The 19628-nt window shown below is 35.4% G+C and overlaps 1 protein-coding gene across 1 annotated transcript in view; it reads right to left on the reverse strand.

Annotated features, from left to right (window-relative positions):
• Nucleotides 1–9938: 9938 nt before the first annotated feature.
• The window catches only part of LOC142342913 (uncharacterized), a 486697-nt gene continuing 477007 nt past the window's right edge, over nt 9939–19628 (reverse strand). Inside the window, exons 2-3 of the mRNA XM_075394583.1 lie at nt 14750–14982; nt 9939–10431 (exon numbers count right to left, since the gene is read on the reverse strand). Of these exons, the coding sequence (XP_075250698.1) occupies nt 10000–10431; nt 14750–14914 (597 nt within the window). The 5' untranslated portion in view covers nt 14915–14982 and the 3' untranslated portion in view covers nt 9939–9999. The remainder of the gene's footprint in view (nt 10432–14749; nt 14983–19628) is intronic.

The following is a 19628-nucleotide window of genomic DNA, read 5'->3' on the forward strand; positions in this document are numbered from 1 at the left end:
GCACCCATGTAGTCAGAAATCCGATCTAAAATACGTAGTCACAGATCTAAGAAATCAAGATTTGCCGTTTCATCCTATTTTTGAAAAAATTAATGTCTAGAAAAAACGCGCCGCAATGGAAACAGGTAGCAGCCAAGGCCCATTTGGTCTTGATGCAGGGGAACGGAGACGACTTCTGTTATCATAGAGATCCACCTCATTCGATCTCCACAAAACAGTGTCCAAACTTGCCATCAGAATTGCAACCGAAGAACTAAAATTCTTTGAAGACGGTGGCGTAAGCATTCTTCTTCCTAAAGACAGGGAATATGAAAACTCTATTTGGATTTGTGAGCGGTTACAGAATCCAATCGATCTGGATGAAGAGTTTCATCAGGAAAAAATCTTTCGGAAAATAAGAAGAAAAACAGGAACAAGCTTGAGCGAAGACGTTGGCAATCAAAGATCTCATCAATGAAAAAGAGGCCAATTTCTAGATTTGGCTATTAAAAGAAGGATCATGCTGGCTAAACGCACCTCCAATGAAAAGATATCATTTTAATTTAACCAAGGGAGAGTTTGGAGATGAAATTGCTCTTAGATATGGATGGGATCCCGTAAAATTGCAATCAACATGCGAATGTGGAAAAAATTTCAACTTAGCGCATGCTCTTCACTACATGCGCTTCATTAAAATTGAATCTGCACATACATTAAGATTGAAACTGCACCGTACTCAACCTACTACAAGAAAAGCACCCATGTAGCCAGAAATCCGATCTAAAATACGTAGTCACAGATTTAAGGAATCAAGATTTGCCGTTTCATCCTATATTTGAAAAAACTAATGGCTAACAAAAGGCGCCGCAATGGAAACAAATAGCAGCCATGGCACATTTGGTCTTGATGCAGGGGAACGGAGACAACTTTTGTCATCATACAGATCCACCTCATTCAATCTCCACAAAACAGTGTCCAAACTTGGCATCAAAATTGCAATCGAAGAACTAAAATTCTTTGAAGACGGTGGCCTAAGCATTCTTCTTCCTAAAGACATGGAATGTGAAGTCTATTTGGATTTGTGAGCGGTTACAGAATCAAAACGACATAGATGTAAAGTTTCATCAGGAAAAAATCCTTCAGAAATTAAGAAGAAAAACAGGAAAAATCTCGAGTGAAGACGTTGGCAATCAAAGATCTCATCAATGAAAAAGAGGCCAATTTCTAGATTTGGCTATTAAAAGAAGGATCATGCTGGCTAAACGCACCTCCAATGAAAAGATATCATTTTAATTTAACCAAGGGAGAGTTTGGAGATGAAATTGCTCTTAGATATGGATGGGATCCCGTAAAATTGCAATCAACATGCGAATGTGGAAAAAATTTCAACGTAGCGCATGCTCTTCACTACATGCGCTTCATTAAAATTGAATCTGCACATACATTAAGATTGAAACTGCACCGTACTCAACCTACTACAAGAAAAGCACCCATGTAGCCAGAAATCCGATCTAAAATACGTAGTCACAGATCTAAGGAATCAAGATTTGCCGTTTCATCCTATTTTTGAAAAAACTAATGGCTAAAAAAACGCGCCGCAATGGAAACAAATAGCAGCCATGGCACATTTGGTCTTGATGCTGGGGAACGGAGACAACTTTTGTCATCATACAGATCCACCTCATTCAATCTCCACAAAACAGTGTCCAAACTTGCCATCAAAATTGCAATCGAAGAACTAAAATTCTTTGAAGACGGTGGCCTAAGCATTCTTCTTCCTAAAGACATGGAAAGTGAAGTCTATTTGGATTTGTGAGCGGTTACAGAATCAAAACGATATAGATGTAAAGTTTCATCAGGAAAAAATCCTTCAGAAATTAAGAAGAAAAACAGGAACAATCTCGAGTGAAGACGTTGGCAATTAAAGATCTCATTAATGAAAAAGGCCAGTTCTCTAGATTTGGCTATGGAAAAAGAAGGATCATGCTGGCTAAACGCACCTCCAATGAAAAGATATCATTTTAATTTAACCAAGGGAGAGTTTAGAGAAGAAATTGCTCTTCGATATGGATGGGATCCCGTAAAATTGCCATCAACATGCGAATGTGGAAAAAATTTCAACGTAGCGCATGCTCTTCACTACATGCGCTTCATTAAAATTGAATCTGCACATACATTAAGATTGAAACTGCACCGTACTCAACCTACTACGAGAAAAGCACCCATGTAGTCAGAAACCCGATCTAAAATACGTAGTAATCGATCTGAAAAATCGAGATTTGCCGTTCCATCCTTCTATTTGTGAAAAAATTAATGGCTCAAAAAAGCGCCGCAATAAAGGCCAAATAGCAGCCATGGCCCAATCGATCTTGATGCAGGGGAACGGATACAACTTTTGTCATCATAAAGACCGCCTCAATCGATCTCCACAAAACAGTGTCCAAACTTGCCATCAGAATTGCAACCGAAGAACTAAAATTCTTTGAAGACGGTGGCCTAAGCAGTCTTCTTCCTAAAGACAGGGAATATGAGAACTCTATTTGGATTTGTGAGCGGTTACAGAATCGAAAAGATATAGATGTAGAGTTTTATCAGGAAAAAATCCTTCAGAAAATAAGAAAAGAAAAACAGGAACAATCTCGAGTGAAGACGTTGGCAATCAAAGATCTCATTAATGAAAAAGGCCAGTTCTCTAGATTTGGCTATGGAAAAAGAAGGATCATGCTGACTAAACGCACCTCCAATGAAAAGATATCATTTTAATTTAACCAAGGGAGAGTTTAGAGAAGAAATTGCTCTTCGATATGGATGGGATCCCGTAAAATTGCCATCAACATGCGAATGTGGAAAAAATTTCAACGTAGCGCATGCTCTTCACTACATGCGCTTCATTAAAATTGAATCCGCACATACATTAAGATTGAAACTGCACCGTACTCAACCTACTACGAGAAAAGCCCCATGTAGTCAGAAACCCGATCTAAAATACGTAGTAATCGATCTGAAAAATCGGGATTTGCCGTTCCATCCTTCTATTTGTGAAAAAATTAATGGCTCAAAAAAGCACCGCAATAAAGGCCAAATAGCAGCCATGGCCCAATTGATCTTGATGCAGGGGAACGGATACAACTTTTGTCATCATACAGATCCGCCTCAATCGATCTCCACAAAACAGTGTCCAAACTTGCCATCAGAATTGCAATCGAAGAACTAAAATTCTTTGAAGACGGTGGCCTAAGCAGTCTTCTTCCTAAAGACAGGGAATATGAAAAGTCTATTTGGATTTGTGAGCCGTTACAGAATCGAAAAGATATAGATGTAGAGTTTTATCAGGAAAAAATCCTTCAGAAAATAAGAAAAGAAAAACAGGAACAAGCTCGAGCGAAAACGTTGGCAATCAAAGATCTTATCAATGAAAAAGAGGCAAGTTCTCTAGATTTGGCTATGGAAAAAAGGATCATGCTGGTTAAACGCACCTCCAATGAAAAGATATCATTTTAATTTGACCAAGGCAGAGTCTAGAGATGGAATTGCTCTTAGATATGGATGGGATCCCGTAAAATTGCCATCAAGCGCATTTGGAGAAAATTTTAATGTAGCGCATGCTCTTCATTGTCCAAAAGGTCGCTATAAGCACATAAGACACAATGAAATCCATGAATCTTTTGCCAACCTGCTCAATGAGGTCTGCGATGATGTCGAAGTAGAGCCCTGTCTTCAGACTTTGCAAGGGGAGAACTTCGAAAATAAAACTACCACTACCGATGACGACGCTCGACTTAATATCGAAGCTAATGGCTTCTTCGAATCACGTTCCTGCAGAACGTTCTTTGATGTGAAAGTGTTTAGTCCGTATGCGAAGAGTTGCCTAAGAAGCATACAGGATTCCTACAAATATCACGAGTCCATCAAGAAGCTGAAATACGAGCAAAGGATAATGGAAGTCGATAAAAGCACCTTCTGTCCATTAATCTTTTCATGTACAGGAAGAGCTGGTCCGTCAGAATCAAAAACCATACAGATTCGCTTCCAGGATCAGCGATAAGAAAAAAGATGCATATTCGGACATGATAAGGATAAGTTTCTCTTTTGCGCAGATCAATACCTCACCTCCGTTGCACACACTCAACGCGCCGGCGCCCTGCAGTAGAAGCGTCAATAGGAACCATTGTAGAGGAAGAGAGGCTGTTGTCCGAAATACATTTTTTTCTAATCTCGATTAAAAATCACTACACATTAAACTTTGATTGCTATTTACCATATCTATTTTGATGATAATTCTGATGCTTTAATTTCTCTATCTTTTGCATCTGATTCTTTAATTTTTGACCACTGTCAAGATTAATAAACACACATGGGAGTTGACATGCTGCCCCCGAGTTGACCGACAACCCGTTTAGGGGAGGGGCCTTCACTCAATTGACATTTTTATTTTCAAAGGAAATGGAGGAATATACAGGCGAGGCCCCTTTTTTCAGTGAAGTTCAGATAATTTTATACGCATTCTGAAAAGATAAAAGAGGTATCATAGTGACGCGCTTGAAAAGCAGCTTCAATTCTGAAGCCAAATAACTTTAAAAAAAATGAAATTGCTCAACCAGGTTAATTTTACTAGCATTTGATATATTTTAGGTCAAATTTTGCCGATTTTTCGTTGTTTTCCGTCTTTAACTGATTAAATATACATGATCTTAATCCAAAACATACTTTAATTGTTATCTGGAATAATTTTGAGATTTTGCAAGCTTCTTGCAATAAATTAGCAAATTATTAGCAAAATTAGCAAATTTTCTCTAAATTAAGGATTTTCGTGAAAAAGTACAAGGAAACTTCCACATAATTCAATTTGATGATGACACAATATTCCATTTTAGCAGAAACAATGTCAGCGAACAGGAAAAATGTGTTTCTGAAATACTGGAGAAAACAGATAATTATCTGAAGCAAAACAAATTAACCATGAATACCGGTAAAACTGAACTTCTTTGCGTCTCGAAGGAAAATGAAAATTTTAGTCCAAAAGTTTTTCGGGGACAAGAAATTAAACCACAATGTCACTGCAGATACTTGGGTATAATAATTGATTCTAAATTAAAATTTCATGTACAACTCAACAAAGTCCTATCAAATATGGCCACAGCGATTAGATCCATATACCTTTTTTGTTATCAGTTAAATCTGAAAGCACGATTGATGCTATTCAAATCCCTAGTCCTTTCTCATTTAACATTCAGTGCTCTATTTTTTCAGAACTTGAATTTCTCTGCAATGCAGCGAATTAATCGACAAATAAATTGGGGAATTAAAGTTTGCTATATGAGAAAAAAGTTTGAGAGATCTACAGATCTCCTAGTCAAATCTGACATTTTGCCTGCAGAACTTTTAGTAAGCCAGATGAGTATTTCAAAACTTAGGAATGATATTTCATTAATGAAATCAGACGGCACTGAGAGTTTTTTTCTAAGTGGTAATGTCTTAGTAAGAAAAAACAACAGAACTGAACAGCTAATTCTCTTAAGGTCGAGCTGTCGATCATTACAAAAAAGAAGCATCCAAAAATGGAATAAACTTCCGCGTGAAGTCCGGACTATCAGATCACGCTCAAAGTTTAAACGCATGTTAAAACAGCATCTGCTCCAACAATTCAAACTTGTAGCGTTGGAAAGGAACGTTGGTGGCTTCAAAAGTTATTTTTACCTTTAAAAAACGGAACCATTAATTTTGATTTTTAACATTGTACTAATTTTGTTTATATAATTTTAAACTTGTAATATTTAACCCCTGGGTTATATTTTCAAATTACTTGTTTAAACAAAAAAAAATTAGTTGTTTTGACGCTAAATGAAAAACTTGAGAAAGTTTACAACAACTCAAGCCCAGAATATCCCTGTTAATCTACTATTATAATCCTAACTTGTAGAAAAGCCTGCCCAGTACAACTTTTAAAGGCCGCTTCAATGTATTATTAAATTCCCAAAAAATTTTAAATTCTGAAAAGTTGTCAACTAAAATCTAAAAGCCATCGTTATATTTACGCTGAAAAAACAAAGGGCAAATGAAAAACAATTTTCTTGATTTTCAGTTGGTATTAGAGCAATCGTCGGAAAAGTTGCAAATTACCAATTAAAAACGAGTACTTTAGGAGATTACTGTTGAAGGTTTTCATGTTTCAGTTTTTTGTTTCTTTAAATTTTATACATGACCACTCTTTTTCAACACGGAGCTAGATATCTAAGACTATGGAAAGAAATGAAATTAGGGCTTCATAACAACCGAAAAACATTTCCAATTTAAAAAATATTCACATCAACTGAAGCTTCTGATGTTTGATCTTTTCAACAACAACAAGTCTCAACTCCTATTTCTCGATAACTTTTGTAATCGTGGTTTTAACCACAAGATTTTTTTCAACAGAAGAATTAATAAGAAGCTTCACCACTTTCGTCTGCATTGTATCCGGACAAAACCGTCCCAGACAAATTTGTCTCAAATTGAGAAAAAGTCCAGACCAAACAGTCCCAAAAAACAGACAAAACAGTCCCAGACAAAATAGTCACAAAATATTACAGATTGTGACTCAACGCATTAATTAACGAGAGTTAGTCTGAGAAATAAACTATACCGAATCAAGTTAACAAAATATCAAAAGTAGACGCCGAACGACTTGTTAAACTCAATGACAGGTTTTGTTTTAATTGGAAAGCATATAAAACAGTGCCTCTCATATATAAACGCTATGGCTATATTAAGTACCGACAGCTTACAGATGGCGCATCTTCTTGGCGCTGCTATAATACAAAAGCCATGGCAAAGACAGGCTACGCAATAAAAAAATCAAGTTATCACACTCGATAGCCATTTACCTGATCCAGCAGATATTCAAAAGAGAAAATTCCACTCGGAGTTTTAAGACAGAGCAAGAAAGGCTGACGAGACTCCACGCCAAACAATATTTGCTTCCCAAAAATACATCAGCAGAGAGACAGCGGCCAATACTCCAGCTTACAATTCAAACCAAAGGACAGTTAACAGAATGCAGCTACAAAATCGTCCACAAATGAGTGAGCCCTCGTCGATGAAAGAATTTGAGATTCTTGAAATCTTACAATTAGCACATAGTGGTAAGAAATACATGTATTATGAATCAAGCCCCCAAAATGAAAAAAATACTGTTTTTGCAACTCTGCCAGCCATTGACTTGCTCAGGCAATCCGATGACTGGTTCCGCAATGGGACATTCTCAACAGTTCCAAACGTCTTCTATCAGGTCTAAACAATTCACGCTTCGGTTGACGGCATCAACTTGCCTCTCATGTATGCTCTTCTTATTGATACAAAAGAAGAGCTATCAAAAACTACTCAGTTCCCTTCTGGAAACATCAACAATTCATTTGCATTTCTTTCAGTGGAGTGAACGTTCAAATTCAATTTTGCTTCTTTCATCTTGGTCAGAACTTGTGGAGACATGTGAAGTCAGCCGGCAAAGCAGCGGAATACAAAAATAATATTCATTACCGAGAGCACATCGGAATAATGCTTTGCACAGCTTTCTTGCCAGTGAAAGATGTCCATACTGCATTTAAAAGATGCAGTCAATTTGCCGAAACGACTGTGAGCCAGTTTTTAACTAATTTAAGACAATTACATCGGTCGCGACAACTCTATTGGACGGAGGCAGAAACCTCGATAGAAGCAGAAAGACGAACAAAAAATCTGAAATAATGGTGAAGATAACAGCTGATCAGAAATTAAAGAGGCCAAAGGAAGCAAATTACGCAAAACTCGATGCAAATTTATAAGAACTTATTCAGAAGTACCAGAATCAGAATATGATCGATTTCTTGAGAGGCTGCAGTTAAAATATCAAACTATAACATGTGTTGCTTTTGTTATTGTGATCCTTTATTTTCTGCAATCCAATTCATTCATTTTTTACCACAAATTCTAAACTTTAAGAAAAACGCTAGAAGCGATCTGATTAATGCAAAACGTCGACCATGAACAAACTTTTCATTTTCTCTCTCACTACAACCCATGGCCGGGTTCTACTGGTTTTAAAACTTCCCAATTTCTTCCCCGGTGAGATCTGTTTATTCTCAATTTTTCACTTTTGCGAAACTTTTTTTGTCCCGACTCGGCTCGAACCAGCCATCTCCGAATGTGCGTCTAGAGCACTTACCACTGCGCCACGGTGATTTTGACTTTCAAACGTCAAAGCTTTCGTTCAAGATTAAATCAGCACTTTCTTTTTGATCTGTCTAACGAGCGTTCTGACAGGGACTGTTTCGTCTGGGACTGTTTTGCCTGTTTTTTCGGACTATTTATTCTGGGAATGTTTTGTCTGAGACTATTTTGCAATTTGTTGGTACTGTTTTGTCTGGGACTGTTTTGTCTGTTCACCGTCTGCATAAATTTGGAATTAGCACTATAATAATCTTCTGAGATAAAATCAGTCTTTCAGATCTTCAATAACATCTTGGAGAGATTTTTTGGACAGTGTTATCAAAATTGTTATTTCTAGCCTTTGAATGTGGAGGACTGAGGTGGTCAAATTTTAAGATTTATAATCGCCCTTCACACCATAAAATTGTCTCCGAAGTTTCAGTGAATCGCGTTTTTAGACTAGTAAGGCTCTAAGAGAGCTGCTCGGCCGCTTAATGCCCTCCGTACCTTACCTTTTTATCCCGCTTTTGAGGGAAAAAAGTTAAAAGGGTCAGACGCAGACTCGGTCAAGCATAAAAATTGCATAATAAATACCATAACTAATATAATGCCACAAACTTCGTTTGTGAGCAACTAAACAATTAAATGAAATGACCAGTTCAAGTTAAAATTCCGATTTTTATGTTTTCGGAATTGATTGATTTAAAAGCGTTTAACTCAAAATAATTTAGGTTCACTTGTTTCAGCAACATTGTTATGTAGTTTAAAAAGTGCTCAGAATGACAGCTTTCAGTGCTCTAATTTTGGAATTAGCAGAGAGCAACCAATTATATTTCCCATTATTGTTTTCCTTAATTTTGATTTGAGGTATATTTCAAATTACATCGAAGTTCACAATTAGTCTAAATTCGATGCTTTTATTGCAATAAAACAACTGTTGTCAGCTTTAAATAAAAAAAGGTAGAACTTAAAATTTTATTACTAATCTGACCGAAAACAACATTGCCAATACAATTGATAAACAGTCAGGTCAAGATGCTATAACACAGGCCTAAATTTACGAAAGTTGCTATTTACAATCTTAAGTTATCTATCAGTTATTTCAGTCTCAAGACAAGGAATCATCATCATTCAACATTCTCTGCTTGCACGAACTGTGAAGTTGTTTTCCGATTTTGAAGTAATTACTGATAAGCAATGCAAGGATGGCACCAAATACTGTGACCCCTCCAATGTAATGAAGATAGTTGTAAGATTGCACGTCGCTCGGAAACATAACGAAATCCACAATGAAAAATATGGGAACCTTTGCCGTCCATATTAGAGTTATAATGGGCGATTTCTCGAACTTATTTGCAAAGTACATGAAAACTTGGTTGATAACTGACAAAACAACAATTGCCAGGAGATACATAACTTGTATTTCATCCACGCAATTCACGCGGATGAATCCTTGCGTGAGAATGTGAATAATTACACCCACAAAGAAAAGACTTAACCCTGCTGTGCATGAGGTAACAGTGACTGGAACTGGCTTCGTTTTGGTTCCCATCCTTCGCATCAAAACAAAAGCAGTGCTCACAAGAGCAGGAACTGCCATGGCAAGAATTGTGACCCAGTACTAATAAAAGAATTGTTTCATTTTCCCCTGGATAGAGTATTATCAAAGATCAGTTTGAGGTTTATAAAGCTGACAAAGCAAGTATTTTCAGCTTTAGAGACAAGACGGAATCCACATTCAATGAGCACAGAACACAAATACTTTAAGAAATATGCCGTTTAGTAGCTGGCTACCGCAAAAGACCCGCGCCGTCTCAACTAGCGGCAAAAGCAAAAAGGGCATTTATGTTGCTAGTATTATTTTAAAAAATGATCCAGGGGAAAAGGAAACAGTTCCTGATAAGTTGTTAGCTTGCTTTCCAGTTGGGCAAAACCCAGAAATTCAAACGGAGGCTGGATAACTAAAACCACTCCAAATATAGCCACTGTGCCCAGAAGAATCTCCACGGGTGGAATGCATTCTCGAAGGATTATGGCACTCATAATGAGAGCAAACACAGGCGACAGTTCAAATATGAGGCCATAGATTGACAAAGGTATAGTCTGTACGCAGAAAATTCCAGTGGCAATTGCAAGAGAGCTGACGATGCATCGGGCAGTGATTAGATAGCAATTGCTCTGGTAAGACGCATACAAATCTGGCACTTCGTACATCTGTCCGGCACCGAATATGAAAAATAGCGAGAGGCCTCGGAATATCATAATTGACGGCGGTGTCACCTGAGATTTCTAAAACAATATGTTCTCCCGTTTGCTTTTATTGCTTACAGATCATTTCTTAATTACTGTTTCAGAAAATTTGCTGTTCCATTACGTCCCATTATAAACATTACCAACTACCATCGGACGAATTTCTCTCGAACTACAGGCAAGGAGTTGGCTTGTTTGTGGTACGTAGCCAGCTTGAGCATAGGTACCGTACTCTTAGAGCCTACTAAACTCTTTGAGAGGTGATCAGACTCTTACTGCCCTCAGGCACTGCCAGTTTATCCCATTTTTGAAAGAAAATCAATTCAAATCGCTCAAGCGAACGAAAGTAGGTTCTGGAATTGCTAAGTCAAAACGGTCAAGCAAAAATTTTGCATAAAAATAAGAAGACAGACGTTTACAATAATTGTTTCAAACTTCGTTCGAGATGCAATTAATAACAAGGAGGCTCGGTAATGTGCGTACGCACATAATGTTCCGACACCGCTCATCCACATTATTGACTTAATTGGCTACCAAATGATGAAGAGATAGAAAACTGTCAAAAACATACATGTTGTTCAATAAAGCACTAATGGAATAAAATGCCACGCTAGATGGCTGATGAAACCTGTTTTTAATAAGACTACTAGAAAAGACTATAATAAAAATCAAACAAAACATTATTTACAACCAAAACTCGATGGCTATATTAAATAAAATCATAACAAGATCAAAACTTGTATCAGATAAAACCTATACAAAGCAAATTGACTTACACTTCAGTAAAAAAGACAATGGACCTGACCTCAATGCTACTGGGAAATAGGCCAACAAAAAAGATCAAATAGGTTGGAAGTTCAAAAATACGTTTCTAATTATGAAAATAATTAATTGCAAAGTGATTAAGATCATTAGATATTAACTAGAATCAACAAAATCTTCAGGAATTTTCAACAATCCATAGGAAGCAACTGAGACCTGTCATTATCCAGTGTACGTCATACGACTACAAAAAGGACAAACACTGGTAAAGTTCAAAACGTTCAAATAAAATTTGCGCAAAATGGCAGTGAAGCCGTTGAAACCATATACTCGTCAGTCAGAGCATTAAAAATATTAAATTGCGCAACATTTCAAAACCAATGTGACCTACCATTAAAGTCATAATTTAGAAAGAAAACAAAAATCCTTTAAAATGAAAAAAAAAAAATTTACAAAATCTCGTAGTAACAAAGCCGCTAAACGAGTGGTTGAAACTAAAACCTTCTAAAAGCCAATGTGACTTACCATTAAAGTTATAATTTAAAAAGAAAATAAAAGATCTTTTGAAATGTAAAAACACATAAAAAGTCAAACATTTTCCAAAATCTCTTAGTAACAAAGCCGCGAAACGAGTGGTTGAAACTAAAACCGTTACACAGACGGTAAATTATATCTCATTGGAAACGGCCTGTGATCTGTCTTTACAGAGACTAAGCTACAAAATTGACACAAAAACAGTTTGAAAAACGTGCGAACCTCAAAAATCCAAACATATTTTTGAAAACAAATATTTTCAAAAGCCATAACAGACATAAGATATCAACAGAAAGAGATGACTTAAATTGTAAGACCTCAGCAAGCCCATTGCGCCTGCTCTTAATGAGACTAAGTCACGAGACTAAAAAAACAAATACAGACAGAAGCCAAAACTTGACAAACAATTTTACGACAACACAGTGTTCAAGGCACTACAACTAAGATCTTATTTGCAACAACTGTAAATCATCACTTGCTTCTCATCTGAACATCAACGGTGTCTCATACAAGGAGTACGGAGAAATGATCAGACAAAAAGCGAAAAATTGAACAATACAATAATCTCGAAAACTTAGTAAATTCAATGGTCGAGAACATCAGTCAAAATAAATAACCAACAGACAAAATAAAATTCGAATTAACAAAAGCAATTGAGGCTTTTAAATAGTGAGATTGAGTTAAATGGTGACCAAAATAAGAGCAAAAAGGGACAGTTGAAAAAGTCATTAAACCAAATAGCTATAAACTTAACTTTTTAAACATAGCTGGCAGATTGCCAGAAAATAGCCGCAATAGCTTCGTAGATCTGCAGTCTCAAAAAACAGTGAAAAAAGACAGACCAAAAAAATTCGTCTTTTCAATGAATGCTGTATAAATTTTTGCTGCCTCTATTAGCTATTCTCAAATAACCTTTATTTAGAGTGACACACACCCATTTGACCTTATCTCTTTGAACTAAAGTAAATAAAAGTCAATTTGAGGAAGTCATTTTTGAGAGTGATGTAAGTCACGTGTGACCAAAAATTTTATCACGCGAATGAACAAAAAACTCGCCCTACTAGGAGAGAAAAATGACGTCACACACGCACTTCAGTTGAAAGTGCATGAACGAATGAACAAAAAGCAGATGGCAAAATTGGAAAAAAAATTTGCGAGAGAACTGTCTCAGCCCAAAAGCATAAACTATTCAACAAAAAGCATTAACTTATTCAGACACGCCTTTTTTTCAATCTGCCAACTTTGCTTTATTTATATCGGACCTGTCAATAATGTGATAATTCGACAAGGAAACAAAACGAAGCCATAAAGTGTGCAATTATGCTCAAAAATCAAAAACAATTTTAAAACTCGTAGTATCAAAACCAAAAAACTATTTGTTAAATATAAAATTGTTACTGCCATTAATTTAGCAACAGGAATTGGTTTTACGGCTGTTTTTCGCCTGTTTTTACTGAGACTAAGACAAGAGTGGAGAGAAATTAGATAAAAGAGTGGCAATGCTCAAAAACTCACCGACATTTTCTTAAAACAAAAATATTCAAAGTCATTAGAGACATTGGGCAACAACTGAAAGCAACTGAAATAGTAACAATTATATCTCTAGATAAAGCCAATCGAATCTCTGATTGGGAGACTAAGTCATTGGACAACAAAAAGAAACAAATGAAAGGAAAACATTAGAAGTCCATAAATATTTATGAAACAAATTCTTAGAGCCATAAAGACCATGAGCATAACTCTGAAACCATAATCGATGTTCCTTGGGCCTCATTTTTTTTCAACAGTATCTGTCAAAAACTGAGCCCTGGTTTGAAATTCTTGTCAGTAATATATATATAATAAAAAACAAATGCAGGAATATTTCAAAAACGCCGCGCCACATTAAAACGTATTCTTTTTCAGAGTAAGGATCCATGGTGAGATCAACATCAGCCCCGATATCGCTGTTTGTCTAAGAGCACTTTAAATTGTTCAAACGGTTGCGAAATAGATTAAATTACAAACAAGTTTTCAGTATGTCAAAAATAAGTAATGCATATTAAATAATTAATGAGTTTAAAATCGCAAAACCTGTCAAAATTATTATTCCAGAAGACTCGTAAAGCCAATAGGAAAACAATTAGCTCTCTTTTCGAGCGCACGATGAATATGACCGCAGTTTCAAGGTATATGCTTCCAGCAAACTTAAAGAAAGTGGGCTAAGAAAGCATATTTGGTCTCATTTTTGAAGAAAGTCTGAATTTTGAAAAATTTAGCATTAACTCGAATCATACAATTCTTTTACCCTCCTCTATCTTTAATACTAATGTTAACCATTCTAACACATTGCACAAGCAAAATTGACAAAAATTTGGTAAAAATACGGAAAATGTGAATAGAAACAACGGAATATCGTCTAATATTCACAACATTTCAAACCTCATAACTATGTAAAAAACGAAAAAAAAAATTAATTCCATATCCTACGCCGCCAGACAGGCTTTCTAATGATACCACTCAAAACTCTCTACGATGATTATATCGATCGGCCAAAATTGACTGAACAAAAAAAACCATTTGAGTATATTGTCCCCACCCACCCACTAAAGTGGGTCGGAACAAGGTGATTCAAAAAATCCAGTACTGTATAAATAACAACGACCCATTTGCTGGTAATTAGCTTACACTTCTCAAATAGCTTATTTTAAGTGTTTTTCTCCTACATAATGTGCTGCAAAACTACTGGTACTCAGTATCCAAGAATTCTTGTTCAATCGACTCCTTCCCCTCCCCCATCACTTGCATTCAATGGGGATGAAAGCACAAAATTACATCTTCCATAGCCTTAAATACATAATTGTGGTCCTAAACTGCAGGGGGTTGATGATAAAGAAAATCAAATCGCAATTCATTTTTCAAACTGAGTTATACTATAATAACAGTGATCATAGTAACAAGAAAACTTTTATTTGTGAAAGTAAAATTTTTATAACCAACTGGAACTGGTTATACTTTTACAACTTTTGATAAAAAAATGTGATTTTATAATTTCAACAAAAAAACTGAAAATAGAACACACCTTGAACAAGATATTGATGAAGATAAAACACACGAGTGAGAGCAAACCCAGGAATTTACCCAAAGCTGGTCGCCGTCCCAGCTTATACTGTTCACGTTGCTTGTTGCCCACTTGCACGTCTTCAGCCTGTGTGCCTCCATTTTGCTTTACAGGTTTCATTTCCATTTTCTCTACCGACAATTTGATTAACAGTCACCACGGTATTCGCAGTTCAAATTTACTTTCCATACCACCTTAAATTGGAAGAACATGGAAACACATTAAAAAGGTTGTTCTATTTCATTTCACCCCGCTTGAATCATTTAATCCTGCGTATTCTAATATCGCATCTTTTCACCCCTTACAATTTAACTCGGATGAAATGATAGAAGAGGGATGAATTAAGCAAGGTGCAAAGCCAACTGGAGAAGTTAGAGCTTATTATTGTTCCGACCCACTTTAGTGGGGGGGGGGGGGGGGTGATATACTCTGTATTTTTTTGTTCAGTCAAATTTCGCCGATCGACATAATCATCGTACAGGATTGCAATTGGCATCATTAGAAACCTTTTCAAGCGTAGAATTCCGAACACTTTTTTGAATTTCGCTTTTTCCCAGGAGTTACGGATGTTTAAATATTGTGATTGTTATAATAGCTCCCGTTGTTTTGTTCACATTTTTCGTAACTCTTGCTAAATTTTGATCAATTTACTCAGTATCCAAGAAGTCTTTTTCAATCGAATCCTTCCCCTCTCCATCACTTGGTTTCAATGGGCATGAAAGCATAAAACTTACATATTCCATAACCTTAAATACATAATTGTGGTCCAATTGTCTGGGGGTTGATCATAGAGAAAATCAAATCGCAATTCATTTGTCAAAATGTTGTCCTATAACAACAGTAATTATTAGTAACAAGAAAACGCTTATTTGGAAAAGCAAAATTTTAATAACCAGCTGGAATTGGTTATACTTTTATCAACTTTAGATAAAAAATGTGAACTTACAATTTCAACAAAACAATGTGAAAATCGAACACACCTTGAACCAAAATTATACAATGAAGAATGTAACACGGATGAAAAGATAGAAAAGGGATGAATTAAGCATGGTGAAAATCCAACTGGAGAAGTTGAGCTCATCATTGTTCCGACCCACTATAATGGGTGAGGAATTATACACTCAACTGTTTTTTCGGTTAATTTTTGCCAATCCCTATAATCATCGTGCAGGATTGCGAGTAGTATCATTCGAAAGCTTTTCAAGCGAAGAATTTCAAAATAAAAAGATTTTTGAAACCACTATTGGCAACATTTTCAGCTATATTTTGAAAATTGAGCAATTTTTCCTCTTTTTTTTTTATAAAAATGGCATCAAATAAGCCTATTCGGCCCACTTTGTCTAGTTTGACCGGTGGTACAGACAATAAACTTCCCACAATCTTCCTTCACTCAGATATTGGCTATTTGTGCGAAGTGCATGAGGAAAATTTCAGGAAATATCCTTTTTGCAGTCTTTCGGTGCTTTTTGCAATTTGCTCACCCCAATTACCAGAAAGACTTTTCTGAATTAAAAGTGCAATTAATAAGAAGGCCTTCTATAATCCAATTATGTCTATTGGAACAATAATATGTTTTATGAGTAGACCTCCTGATTTTCATGGCTCAGGCAAACTGCTTTCGTGAGATTTTCACGCATTTGGTGTTCCTTTTGTAGTCTTATGACATCGTCTAATCATTCAAATTTCTAATTGGGTATCTAGGAAGCTATTCGAGAAATAATCTAAAGCCATCAATTTATACATAATGCTTTTCTGGTAATATAACTCGACAAGTATCCAAAATTCATCATGTATTTTTTATGTAAGGAATTTTTAGTCAAATCAACCATTTTGGTAACATTTGGAATATTCTTTATTGTTTTAATGGAGATAGAGCAGGAGCAATATATGTTTTGGTCTAGTTATGGAATTTTATAGTTCAGAAATTATGCAAATTTTAATGGGGCGCTGTATTTATTAAAAAATAGTTTTGCCTTTTTTATGTGAGTTACACATCAGATTGATTTTAAATCAAACCTCGATTATTGAGGTCAAATTGCCAAGCAAACATTTTCGCAAAATTTTGAGTTCTGCCTGTATTACGAGTAGTCTTTTGACTTGTACAAATCTTGTACAAATTCGCCTCACTAAGGACATGCACAATTGGTTTCCTAAGCAGTAACAAGTTGAAATATTGCGAATTTTCAGTTGAACAATTACGGTTGTTTTGTTTAACGGTTTTAAAAATTTGTTTTTATAAATAATCTTAACATTAATCTTATTTTGCAATCTTTAAGCTTAGTCTCATTACAGGAAGAGGTCGCATTCTTTCTCAAGTGATTCAAAATGTAGTCTGAATTGTTGTTTTTATTATATAAATAATTATTTTTTGGTGTTGATACTACGAGTTTTCATAATTTTTTTGACATTTATGTCTTATCCCATCATTTTGAAATTGGATCATTAGCTATGGTTTAAACACTTGCAGGAATGAAATCTGAGACTGAATGAAGAAAATTGTTCCCTAGGTTGAGAGTGGATTTCCAAAAAATTTTCCAAGAACATTGCCTTTAAAATTGTATGTATCCCTGGTACCCCTTGATCGATTTATCCCATGCTGAATCGACAGCTTCTGTAAAAGTTAGCAAGTGAAAATTTGGGAATCTAACGGGAATCATTCCATTAAGGATGATTCCTTAAAATTGGCGCTCTGGCTCATCTTGATTATTTTTAGCACAAGTGTCCAGTCATCTTTTACACATTAGGAGCCCAATAAAAATATTACCAAAAACCTAAAAGGCTTGCACCTATGGCACCGCTGAAAGGGCCAAAATTCCTGGAGTATTTTGTGATGGATTTGGCCCAAACATCGCTGTTTCAATTGGCTGATTAAGGTACTTTGGAGCATCAATACAAATCAACTTGACATTAACATCACAAAAAAACTTCATCAGTTGGCATGGCCACTTTTGATCAGAAATGTAAAAAAAAATCATTGAAAACTTCCATGTAGATTGCCCACTGTCTTGTGAGAACTTTTTACCACAAAATTGCCGAGGTCCTTTTTGAAGTTGCACCACGCCTTTGCTTATATCTTGTGAGCAAGTGTAACAAAATGGTAATAACATTTACTAAAAAATAAAAACAGCCGACAAATTACCTGAAAATAGCCACCGTCGACTGTAGTGACCGACGTTGAGATTTAAAGAGTTGACGAAAAAAAAATTTGGCAACAGCCGAATTTATTCTAAGAGTTTTTCTAAAAGTGTTCTGGTTTGGTTCACAGTTTCAATAGATTCTATAAAAACGGCGAATTCAACCCCTAATCAGGATGACCTCTTATTACAAATACAAGTTAGCAGTATACTCTAAGTAACTCTGATGAATTCAGGCCGCAAGTCATGTCCTAAAACATAAGGATTTAGTGCCCGAGCTTTATTGGTTCGTCCCAATTCCTTTGATTTTGTTTTTTAACCATAAACGTATTTTCGTCAATTTATTGAATGAATTCTAAGCTCCATTCAGTTGATACAGTAAGCGAGGTCAGTCAGAAATCAAACGTGAAGGTTGCGACTTATATAGCGTGTCCTTCACTTTTGATAACAAAAAACGTGATCAAAAGATAAAACGAATAAAAAACAGCAGGAACTGAACTACAATTGATTGCATTTTCATTGACTTAATAAAACACTAGACCTAGAAAGGAACAGGAATGAATGGGGAAAATCATTAGGAAAAAAATCCAGTCAACAACCTCGAAAAGTCAGTAAAATCAAGTAAAATTGCGTCACTTGAACAAAATACCACCATTGAGAAAGCCAATTTTTTATTCAAACAACTTTTCTTGCACTTGACATTAAAATTGCAATGGTAACAATTCACACCCATTAAAATCAATGGAATGTTACCAAAATCAATCGCGTTTTCGATCCAATTCCTGATTCGGCGTGACAAAAACAATCAATCAATTTGGCTTCAAAAATTATAAAATAAGTGAAAAGATCATAAATAAAAACATAGCCGAAAGATTCTGGAAATGACTTGAAGAGTCATGCTCCCCAAACACCAATCATTGAATTAACGCAAAGACTCCAGAACAGAACCAGACAACTAGAATCAACCTGAAGCCAAATGACAATAGGAAAAATTATAAAAAGACTGAAAATAAATTTTGATTATTTCTTATAAAATAATGCACACAAAAACTATTTTTTTAAGCACACCTGGTTTAATTTGACGGTCAACCAAATAAAAGAAAAGTCATAAGAGGATAACAAACTTCTCTTAATTTGAAAAACCCAGAACAAACCGACAGAAACTGACATTTTATATTTTTCTAAAATTCTAGTGATTTTTTCTCAATAAAAATTTGCTTTGAAACACAAAAAATCTACAAATTTGGTAATTTAAAACAAAACTGAAAGCATAATGTAGCAATTCACTTCCCATCAGATAAAAAACAGGAAAATGGGATAAAAAATGGTAAAAGATTAAAAATTTGAAAAACAGCTAAAAACCTAAATTAAAATAGCTTAAAACTGATTTATTTTACCAGAAATATATAAATACAGTTAAAGCAGCGATAATATTCTCGCTATATCTTATTCAAAAAATAGTTAAAACCAAAAAAAACTGCTTGAAAAGGCCGCACGTTAATAAAAAATTTTTCTAACTTTAATAATACTAGTACACCTAAAAAAATTTTATTCTTATGAAATTAAAAACATCAAACAACTCCAACAGAATAAGGCAAGCCATATCAGGCCCACAAACTTTCCTATTCCTCACGAAAAACAGATAAAGAACTCCAATTATTTGGCAACTAAAAATTTTGGGCATAAACCGAGTAACGTTGGAAAAA

The sequence above is a fragment of the Convolutriloba macropyga genome, chromosome 7 (genome assembly GCF_964194025.1).
Source record: "Convolutriloba macropyga chromosome 7, txConMacr16.3, whole genome shotgun sequence".
Taxonomy (NCBI): domain Eukaryota; kingdom Metazoa; phylum Xenacoelomorpha; order Acoela; family Convolutidae; genus Convolutriloba; species Convolutriloba macropyga.